Source organism: Danio rerio, chromosome 5 (genome assembly GCF_049306965.1).
Source record: "Danio rerio strain Tuebingen ecotype United States chromosome 5, GRCz12tu, whole genome shotgun sequence".
In the NCBI taxonomy this organism is placed as follows: domain Eukaryota; kingdom Metazoa; phylum Chordata; class Actinopteri; order Cypriniformes; family Danionidae; genus Danio; species Danio rerio.
In genome coordinates, this window is record NC_133180.1 from 45,686,410 (window position 1) to 45,697,500 (window position 11,091).

Consider the following 11,091-nt stretch of genomic DNA (forward strand, 5'->3'; position numbering starts at 1 on the left):
TTATGAAAATCACAAAAAAAAAATCCACAAAATCTACATATAAATGTTTTACTACAAATAAAAGCCTGTTGTAGTTAAACTATGATGCATCCATGAATAGAGCATGATCATGATTCATTTTTGAGGTGTAGCTACCAAAGAAAATCAATGTGTGCATTCCAAGTATGAAACAGCAGTAATGTTAGCTTATGCAGTATCGACTGTCAGCGTGTACTTTAACAATAACCGATAATGTGTATTTGTTGAACTCAAAGGCAGCAGATTTCTCTTGATTAAGCTGTTTTTTCTTCAGATAGTAAGATTGTTTTTCTCCATGAGTAAACTGTCTGTCGGGAACTCGTCACGTGCTGATAGATCACATGCTCTTACGTGTTCACCGGGGCGGGATCAACAGATCTATAGGCAATAATCTCGACCAATGAGAAATTCAGGAATTTGCCTTCAGATGCGCTATAAAACTTGTGGCCCCTCACAGCGACTCACAATATTTTCTCCTGGATTCGGGACAACGCGGTGAGTCAGGAGTTTTTACAGCTTTCTGGAACATTGTTCTGCTGTTTAAACATTTGAATATAAAAACGCCTTTACCGAGCCTTTAATGTGGTTTTGTTGAATGAATCTTTGTTTGGGTCAAGATTTATTTTGCTTTATTTACAGAACATGAGCTTGTTTGGGTCTTTCTCTTATTGAGGCTCTTGCAAAATATGTTTCGTGATCAACGTTATTTCTTCCGTCGACGCACGGCTTTAACGTTACCTTCTTTACTAATGATTTAGCGTTTTCTGCTATAACAGTGGATTTTGAAATCGTTTCAATAGTTTCTTTTTCGATTTCCGTGGCCTGGTTTCGGTCTTTGTTTTCTTTTCCTGGGAAGCTGTGGGCTGCGACCGGCCAGATCCCGTGACTGCAGCAGATCAGACACACCAGGAACATTGTATTCTTTTCTGTTCCCAGACCAGTGTTTCTGTCTTGAGGCCCGCGTAAACAAACGTATTTTTAGACTAAGTTATATACAGATGTACGTTATTTGTTAATCTCTGTTAGGTGTTGTACGTTTTTAATAAATTATTAATGATTAATTCGTCCTCTCCCTTTTAGGTTATCGCTGTTTTTAGTGCTGTCCATAATTGTTAATTATCACTGTCTAGCTGTGGTTCTTTGCACGGTGTAAACAAATATCGAAGCTGTAATCTGATCTCACGACGTTAGAAACGTATACCAGTTCTTTTAAATATACATATGCCTTTAATTATACATTGGGAAATCGACTGACCGAGGAATTGGTCTATAAAATGACGTAAAATTTTAAATAAATTCAACCTGCTTGAGGAATTTTATCTTAAACCTTTTAAAAACGTTCACGCAACATTTAAGATTTTACGTGTTGCCTGTTTCTGTCCCCATGACAAAACAGGCTTGATTAAATCATATTGTCTAAAATGTTGATGACCATGTAGATCAACATAGTCGAATATGTTTGTTTACTGCTATGAGGGTTGAATTAGTTTTTTCTGCTTTATTTATTGGAAACTGGCAAAATAATCACACATTATTTTAATCTAAAGTGACCATAAATGCATTTGTTACAAACCTACAGGTTTCAAACACTTATGTAATTGAACACTGCAAAGTAGCATTTTATTGTAATTTCCTCAAATTTGAAGCACAAAAAACAACAACTTGACACTATTATATTTATAGTATTTAGTTAAAACGATTATTAAATAATGGCCGAGCACCAGTGAGCAAATCAGCATATTAATATGACTTCCATTGTGTCTTCATTTGTCACAGAAGACCAACAATTGAGCATTTTTAAAAATTGAATAAATGATAAAATAAGATGATTTAAAACCATAAGGGTAGCAAAAAAGTAAACCGGATGTTTGACATGATCTCTTTGCATGTGTTTTGTTGTTTTTAAATTTCATGGTCACTTGTTGCAACATGTCTGACCTGTTGTTGTTTTTCCCCCCAGTGTTTTCATCATGAGGGTGTTCTTGGCTGCTTTTACCTTGTGCCTCAGCGCTGTGTTCGCTGCTCCTACTTTAGACCAGCAATTAAATGATCATTGGGATCAGTGGAAGAAATGGCACAGTAAAAAATACCATGCAGTGAGTGTCTAAAGCTCATCGTTTATTTCCAGTTTACATCCATTGAATGAAGAACTGTGTTGAACATTTTGCTTTCTCTTAACACAGACAGAGGAAGGGTGGAGAAGGATAATCTGGGAGAAAAACTTGAAAAAGATTGAAATGCACAATCTGGAGCACTCCATGGGCATACACACCTACAGACTCGGAATGAACCACTTTGGAGACATGGTATGATTGCAAAAGTTGTTTGTATAAGGCGTTTGCATATTGATTTTATGAAATTCCTTCAGAATTTTAGCTAAATTTTTCTGTGTCTGCAGACTCACGAGGAGTTCAGACAGGTGATGAATGGTTTCAAACACAAGAAAGACAGACGATTCAGAGGATCCCTGTTCATGGAGCCCAACTTCATTGAGGTCCCAAACAAGCTGGACTGGAGAGAGAAGGGATATGTGACTCCTGTGAAAGATCAGGTGAGACAAAAATGATGTGCCTTTTTTAATATGAACCATAACTCTAGAAAACAAAAAAACTGGTCGTTCCAGTTTGGAAGTTTGATGTAAATTCTGCTTGTAATGTATGTAAACCATATACTCTGACAAGGCTTGAGCTAGGGATTCAGTGTTTGTTTAAACAAATGCTTTTGATTTTAAATACAATGGCCCCCATTTTGCACAACAACATTCAATGTTCTGTAGCCTTTAGTTGAGGAATTATTCTTTTAATTTAAGGCTTAGGGGCAAGATAATGAATGCTACCTCTCAGTATACTTTAATGAAATAAAAGTTGAAGGAAAACTAAAACGGGTTATTGAAATATCGGTACCCTCAGTTTCTGTAAAGCAAAATATGTTATGATGACTAGTATGTGTCACGCTATGTATAACTGTGTATAACATGACGCTTCCATGTTTAGAAATCAGATTTCTAAAATTAGTCTAAATTAAATATCCAAATGTAACCCTGGTTCTTCAGCTAATAAAAAATACTTTGTTTACTTTAGCTTAATTTAAACCTTTGTTTTGTCTCATTTGAGAATTTATAGTTCATTTAGAAATAAACTTGCTGCCATTATTTACTCAACACTTTCCAAACCTGTTTGCATTTCTTTGTTCTATTGAATGCAAAGATATTTGAAAAGTTTTAGAAACCATTCGCTTTATAGTATTTATCTTGCTACTATGTATGAAAGCCAAATGGCCTTGAAACGGTTTCCCAAAACAGGCCATCTCTTTGAAAGTCACCGAATGTTTAATTCCTTCTGAGGACTTGAAACCCACTATCAATTTGTACAAAACCGAAACATGGCAAAGGGATTGGGACATCTGCACCAACAATAAATTGCGTGAAATTAACCTTAAAATAAATAAATAGACATTTAGCAAATTCTATTTAATAATTTTGAGACCAAGCATGATCAGAAGGTCTATACCAGATGTCAAATTGGACCTTCTAGGTTGACTTTTTTTTTTTTTTTTTTTTTTTTTTTTTTTTTTTTTTTTTTTTTTTTTTTAATTAATAATGAAGAATCACCTAAATGTAATTACTGCCAGACTGCTCTTACCATAAAACCCGTTTTGTTGGAAAGTAGAAGTTTAAATTCCATCAGACAAAGTTTTTATAAGGAGAGTACTTTGATGGACATTTTTAGAAAGGTACCACCAGGAAGAGATTTAAATTATCAAAAATAGACTTGAAAAATCATATTTAACTTTAAAAATATCTTTGAATTTTATCTATTTATAATTAATATATTTGTCAGTAACTTTTTTTTTTTCCCCACGAATTTGCTTTCATGTATTATGTATATCCATTTTGCAAAGAAATAGCCATAAGTTGCTGATGTGGCAATGAAATGATAAATAAATAAATAAATTCAAAAGTTTTCCAATGCTCTTCAAAATATCACAGTCGTTACAAATCATTTGAAGGGAAGTTTTAGTTTTGGGTAAACTCCCTCTAAAGGCTCCAATCTATTGCTCTAAACATGATCAAATGTGGTATTTTCAGGGGGAGTGTGGTTCTTGCTGGGCTTTTAGCACAACTGGAGCCCTGGAGGGTCAGATGTTCAGGAAGACTGGAAAATTGGTGTCTTTGAGCGAGCAGAACCTGGTGGACTGCTCCCGTCCTGAAGGCAATGAGGGCTGCAACGGAGGTCTCATGGACCAGGCCTTCCAGTACGTCAAGGACCAGAATGGTCTCGACTCTGAGGAATCCTACCCCTACCTGGGAACTGTAAGTTGCATCTTATTTCTGTGAATTTATTCTGTTTTTGTTGCATAAAAGATTACGATAACTTATCTGTGTATCGTTATTTCAGGACGATCAGCCCTGCCATTTTGATCCCAAAAACAGCGCAGCAAATGACACCGGATTCGTTGACATTCCCAGTGGAAAGGAGCGTGCTCTGATGAAAGCTATAGCTGCTGTGGGACCTGTCTCTGTGGCTATTGATGCTGGACATGAGTCTTTCCAGTTTTACCAGTCAGGTGGGAATATTTTCAACCATTTTAGACCGTTTTAGAGATGAGCATGCACTTATGGCACAGTGTTTCAAAATGCACTCCATTTGGTAGCATGTATGAACATTGGTTAACAAGCACATGAGAAAGATTTGGCGATTGCATAGATTCATATGGACAACTTTTTTTTTTTTTTTTTTTTTTTTTTTTTTTTTCCCTTTCCTTTCTGCTTTAGTAGGTTCATCCATTTCTGGTTAATTATTTATTTTTTTTTTTAATCTGTAAAAAAATCCTGAGGCCTGTTGCACAAAATGAGTTCAACCAATGGGTTTGAGAAAGCAGTGTAAAGCAAATATTAAATCAATGTATATCAGTCAACTGATTTTAATAATGTAGGTTTACAAATGATTTTTCATTTCATTTAAATCAAATTTATATACAAACATTTAAACTTTAAAGCCATTATATTGAAATGGTTTTAAATTGACATTTTAAAGTATAAATGATTATAATACAACACGTTTTATTGTTAATTTTTTTTCCCAAAAGGCAAATTTGACATGATTTGTGTAAAAGATGTTAAATTAAGCTTATTTTTCCTCACGGCTGATTGGTCCAGTTTGTGTTTACAATCTCTAACCTAGAATGGAATTTGCACATAAGCTGTATAGCAAGTTAATCACCTAGAAGAAACCAATAAGAACCAACCCACCCTCTTAACCCTGAAAACAGGCTTTGCTCAAATTAAAAAAATCTGGTTTGGTAAAAACTCAAACTTTCTTTTGTGCAACAGGCCCCAGGCCTCTGTTGACACGGTGTAAAAATAGTTGAAAGCATTCATACGAGCTGCTCAGACATTGTCTGCAAAAAGGCAAAGCCATAAACTCAAAGTCTTTAAGTAAAATGTAAGATTTGATTGACACTATGCATCACCATGAATGACAGCATGTGCGTTTACTGTCAAGTCTAATTGAATATAATAAAACTGCATGTTTCTATATAATTATGTTGTATTTGATAACCTTAGTTTTTAAGTAATGTGCAGCTTTTGAAGCAAAAGTTATACAAAAACTTGAATCTAATTGTATTGTGGATGTAAACAATTGCCATCCAGTCACTTTTGTATGTTTTTCCAGTCAGGGCCTTGTTCACATGTTAAAGAATGTATACTTTGGTTTTAAAATGATGTTAAACCTAATAAATGAGTTGGTGCACGTCAACCCAATTTAACAAGTGTTAATCTCACGCTAGGCATCTACTATGAGAAGGAGTGCAGCAGTGAGGAGCTGGATCATGGTGTTCTTGCGGTCGGTTATGGTTTTGAGGGTGAGGATGTTGATGGCAAGAAGTATTGGATCGTCAAAAACAGGTAAGATAAACTTTGAAAAATCCCTGGCATTGTAGTTTAACCAAGCTTTTTTTTTTTTTTTTTTTTTTTTTTTTTCTAAACCCAATGTGCTTTTTGTGTATTCCAGCTGGAGTGAGAACTGGGGCGATAAAGGATACATCTACATGGCCAAGGACAGACACAATCACTGTGGTATTGCTACAGCAGCTAGCTACCCTCTTGTTTAAAGGAGACCCGCCCAGTAACCAGATATAATACCAGGAGCCCACATTAGTGTCTCGGGTGCCTGAGAGGATCACCGAAACCCACTAGTGTAGTGAACAAGTGTCAGACACCTGATGATCACCTAATTACACTGGTGATTGTGTTTGTGTTTCTCACAGTCTGAACGAGGCTGTGACACAGAGTCCTCGAGCTCTAGGTACTGTGTGACACCGTTTTAGGGAATTTATGCAATTGCTTTTGGTCATTTTTAAAAGCCACTGATTTAGTTGATTTTTCTTTGCCTCAATGTAAATACATGTTCTTCAGTGCAATTGTACAAATGTTTTTTATGTCTTCTTTCTTTATGACCAATAAAAGTTTTAAACATGAATTTAACTCTGTTTTTTTTTTTTTTTACTTGTTTATATTCCAATTTATTTTTTGTAGAATTATTGCACTGTTCACCAGTTTGGGGTCCTATTTTATTGTTATTATTTTTTATTTATATAATTAAGGTTAAAACAAATTGATCAAGTGACGGTTCCTTAATAATATGTTTAAAAAAAATGGTATTTTAATGTTATGAACTTAAAGTACTTTTACCAAAAGGTACTAACTTTTTTACCTTAACAAAATCCCTAAAGGAGGGTGGGGGGGTTATGCTCAAATTGCCCATTCTCATAGTAATCTTAAGCACTTTTTGATATCCATAAACCGGAATTGAAGCGACTTCCTTTATGATTGTACTGATATGTGGCTGTGATGATAAAGTAAATATGGTAAAATTGCTGTACTTCATTAAAACATGCGCTGTTTTAAAGTCATTCTTGATCACATTTGATGATGCTCAGAGCGTTGAACAGATCTTTCAATCCCAGTTGCTTTGCACACTTCCTATTTTGTTATGATTTTTTGTGTTACTATAAAGACATGTTAACACGTGGCTGTAAATCAATTTGATGGGTGGGGAAACTGCACTCCTGTCACAATGTGGTGGGCCTCAATATAGGAGGGATTTAAATCCTATTTTAGCATCAGTTGTCTTTATATCAGCCTGATATGACAGTGGACACTATACCTACACACAGTCCGTTCCAATAAGCTTTCAAAAGACGATTTTCATCATAGGTGCCCTCTAAATGGTCATTTCCACAGAAAACGTTAATTAGTTAAAGGACCACGTTCAAGATCATGCGACTGAAGCCCCCTGTGTGAAGCCCATTATGTGGACCTCTTAAATTGTCTCAGATTTTTTCCATTTCAGTTTTTTACCCACTATAATATTGAGTTGGGTTGTCTTTATTTTTTTAAAATGTCTAACAATCCATGGAGCAAAACAAAAATTCATAATTTTGATATTTATAGCACAATGTAAAGAATAAGTGTAAAACACTTCATCGCTTACGCTACTTCTTACTAGTTATCTAAATTTTTCATGTCGCTCTTTAAGATGTATTTAGGACAGTTCAGTAATAAAAAAAATGATTTTTTTTTTTTTTTTTACAGGAGTGGTCCTGAGTGTATTTTTAAAGCTTGGTTGTGTTCATAAAATCCAAAGCAATGTGTGCTCATGTTTCATTTGTAAAAGATCAGGTTATTTTTTTATTTATCTTACTTTAATTATATACAGCTACTCAGCTAACATGAAAACCACTGACATAATTCCTAGTTCCTTCAAAAGGCCTTGGCTGCTTGTGGGGATTGTGTGTAACCTGAAGCGTTTGTGATCTTATTAACCCGGATGTATTTTTTGTAGTCCCCAAACTTCAATCGCTGTAGGCTTTGCTAAGCTAACGCTGTAAAAGCCAAAGTCCACTTTGCATTGAACTCTGTGTGTATTACATTCAGAGATGTTGTTTATGTTTACACAACACATCAACTAAAGTTTAAAATAGTATATTGTAGTGGACCACCCCTTTAAGCTATAATTCCTTCCTGAAAAAATAATTTAATTCATTCCGCTGTGGCAACCCTGATTAACAAAGGGACTAAGCTGAAAAGAAAATGAATGAACGAATAAAAATAATTTATATAATTTAAGTTATTTGTTTTTATTTCCTATTTGTCTACTACTGTATAATAATAATAATAATGCATTTTATTTAAAGGCGCCTTTCATGACACTCAAGGTCACCGTACAGGACAGCTCAATCAATTGAAATAAAAACACAATAAAAGTCAATAGAAAACAATACAAACAAAAAAATGCAGTCGGGTTAAAGAGAATAAGCTGTTCTAAACAGATGTATATTGAGTTTGGATTTAAATTGAGAGTCTAAATTACGCAGGTCAGGAGGAAGTGAATTTCAGAGGAGCAAAGTGGCGGAGGGATCTGCTCCCCATGGTGACAAGGCGGACAGAGGGAACAGTGAGGTGAATGGAAGAAGAGAGTGTTCAAGAAGGTGTGGCGTTATGAACAAGGTTAGCAAGGTATGGAGGAGCAAGATTGTGGATGGCTTTGAAAGTGAGAAGAAGTATTTTATAATTAATTCTGAAAGAGATGGGAAGCCAGTGAAGCTTTAGTAGAATGGGTGTGATGTGACAGATAGAGGGAGTTTTTGTGATAATACGGGCTGCAGCGTTTTGTAATTTATGAATAGTTTTTTGTATACCTTTCTAATATATTTAGCAACAAAACAACGCAATACTTTTACCATCACATAAATACATTACACTTTTGTGATAAATTAACTTTAAAAAGTAATAATATTCCACGTTGTGATCCAATAAATGCTCCCTTACTGTTAAACAAGATGCCTTTCAAAATCTTGTTTTGCTTTTGGTTTATACATTACATCAAGCTGCAAAACCTTTTTACTACAACCATCTCATGGCATTTTGTAAACTGGGATGAACATAAAATCAAAACTAGTTTATCCAAGTGAAGCCTACTCACACAGGAAGTTGTGTCATTTTCTCATTGTGAAAATGAGCTGTTCTTTTTCTCCAGCAATACACTGTGTCCTATTAGTTTATCTCTGGGCACGCTGCCATTTTATGGTACGTCGCCACCAGAAAACTAAGACTTGCGGGTCAGAGATTACCAGGGTTTTAGTTAGGGAGTAGTCTGTTAGAACGAGGGTGTAAACACTGAACAGACTAACAAACAACACACTTCAGAAGACAAACTATGATCTCAGGAAACAAACAAATACAGAATAAAGACACAGATTGCTTAGACAATAAATCTAAAACCCTGTTAAATAAGGAAAAAAGAAAAGATTTAAACAATGAACTTTAAAATTTTATTTTAAGCTAAATAATAAGTCCAAGGCACTCAAAAAAGTACTAAACAATTATTTTAAAAGCCTTTATTAACAGCTATGCCATTGAAACTGCACCTACATGTTTCAGCAAACACTTGCCTTCATCAGGGTAACAATAATAATAATAATAATAAAGGTTTTTTTTTTTTTTTACTTTTTTTCAAGTGCCTTGGACTTAATTTTGCTGTTTATCTTTATTTATCCCTTGCCCAAAAAGCACCAACACATTAATTACCCCTGAAGCATTTTTGTTTGATTTTGTATTTTTAATGTGATTTTGCTTACAAAAAAATCCTTTTACTATTAAAAAAAGAGAGCTACGGTGATGTTGTGTATGCTATCTCAGTGTCATGTGTGTTTTCAATGGATCAAATCTCTCTATTTGCTATGTTTCTTGACAAAGGACAAGTATTCCTCCACGTCGTCTGAAGATCCCACCACAAAAGGGACCCGCTGGTGCAGTGTTTCAGGAAGGACGTCCAGGACGCGCTGAGTGCCTGTGGTGGCTGTTCCTCCAGCCTGCTCGATCAGGAAGGCGATGGGGTTACACTCGTACAGCAGCCTCAGCTGGAGACAAGAAAACACGTGAGAGACACACAACTTGCATAATGCTGATACACTAGTTTTCAAAGGGTCTATTTCATTCTGAGTGCTTTTCATTGTTTAGACTCAGAGTTTAAAGCCGTTATGTTTCTTTTTTCTTACTGTTTGTGGATTAGGGTCATTGAACATTTATATTGTGGAGTTCCTCAGAATGGTTTTATTTCAGTCTTATCTATAAACTGCAGATATTATATCTGGGTCACCGCTTTCTTGCTATAGTGTGTGTTTGTCTGTTGTTAAGAATGACACAATCTGATGAAATGAGCAGTTATGCGTCAGAATATGACAGAGCATGTTCTGCCTGTTCCCTCTGTAAACCATACACTAATCTACAGCATAAGACACTTCTAGTTTAGGCTTATGCATTACTAATGTATCAATCAAGTGGCCTACACTCTCGGAGCATTTTTACACAACGTTGTTAAAAAATAAAACACTGTTTAACAAAAAGTTTATAAAAAACATTTTTGTACATGATGAAAACTATTTTGTAAATTATTTAAATTAATATATATTTTTCAATGATTTTTTTTTTCTGGCCAAAATGAGTTTACAGGAAAACTACACATTAAGAAGATTTGAAACAATGGATTAAGTATAGAATTTAAAATATTGTAAAGATTATGAATATCCCTTTAACTGCCTGCTCTACCAAATATTTGACCAAATTTTGACTGTTTTAAATAACGACATGTTAAACTAGAATCTGAAATATTTTGTAGCTTCAGAAAATACTTCAAAAAATAAAGATGATTTAATTAATGTTCAAAAATGTTTTATTTTGATTATGTTTTAATTAAATTGTCTTACACTTCATATTTTCAGATTTTTCATAGTATATGTATTAAGCCCAGTACTTTACCAAATCAGATATATCTACCATTTGGTCGAAGTTGATATTTTAGAAATTATGGGATGTGTTGAAAAAAAAAAATGCATTGATTGTGTTAACTAGCGAAAATAGGAGTTAAGAAATGCAATCCAATAATTTTTTTTCTTTAAAGGGACATGAGGCGGATACTGAATGCACTAAGGAAATAAGCTCTGGCTTATCTACGTAAATTGAACATTTCCATGTTTCCAATAGATAATAATATACAGTTGAAGGCAAAA

The 11,091-nt window shown here is 34.5% G+C and overlaps 2 protein-coding genes across 4 annotated transcripts in view; one reads left to right on the top strand and one right to left on the bottom strand.

The window, feature by feature from the left end:
• Positions 1-392: 392 nt before the first annotated feature.
• ctsla (cathepsin La) lies at positions 393-6,500 on the top strand. 3 transcript variants are annotated; one of them, XM_005165268.4, is made up of 8 exons: positions 393-513; positions 1,979-2,114; positions 2,202-2,324; positions 2,417-2,569; positions 4,106-4,330; positions 4,416-4,584; positions 5,809-5,926; positions 6,033-6,500. In XM_005165268.4, the coding sequence occupies exons 1-8, from the start codon at positions 419-421 to the stop codon at positions 6,130-6,132; spliced, it is 1,119 nt and encodes a 372-aa protein (XP_005165325.2). In that variant the 5' UTR covers positions 393-418; the 3' UTR covers positions 6,133-6,500.
• Positions 6,501-9,629: 3,129 nt separating this feature from the next.
• Positions 9,630-11,091, bottom strand: part of fbp2 (fructose-1,6-bisphosphatase 2) — a 14,702-nt gene continuing 13,240 nt past the window's right edge. Inside the window, 1 exon segment of the mRNA NM_001004008.1 lies at positions 9,630-9,942. Within this exon segment, the coding sequence (NP_001004008.1) occupies positions 9,754-9,942 (189 nt within the window). The 3' untranslated portion in view covers positions 9,630-9,753.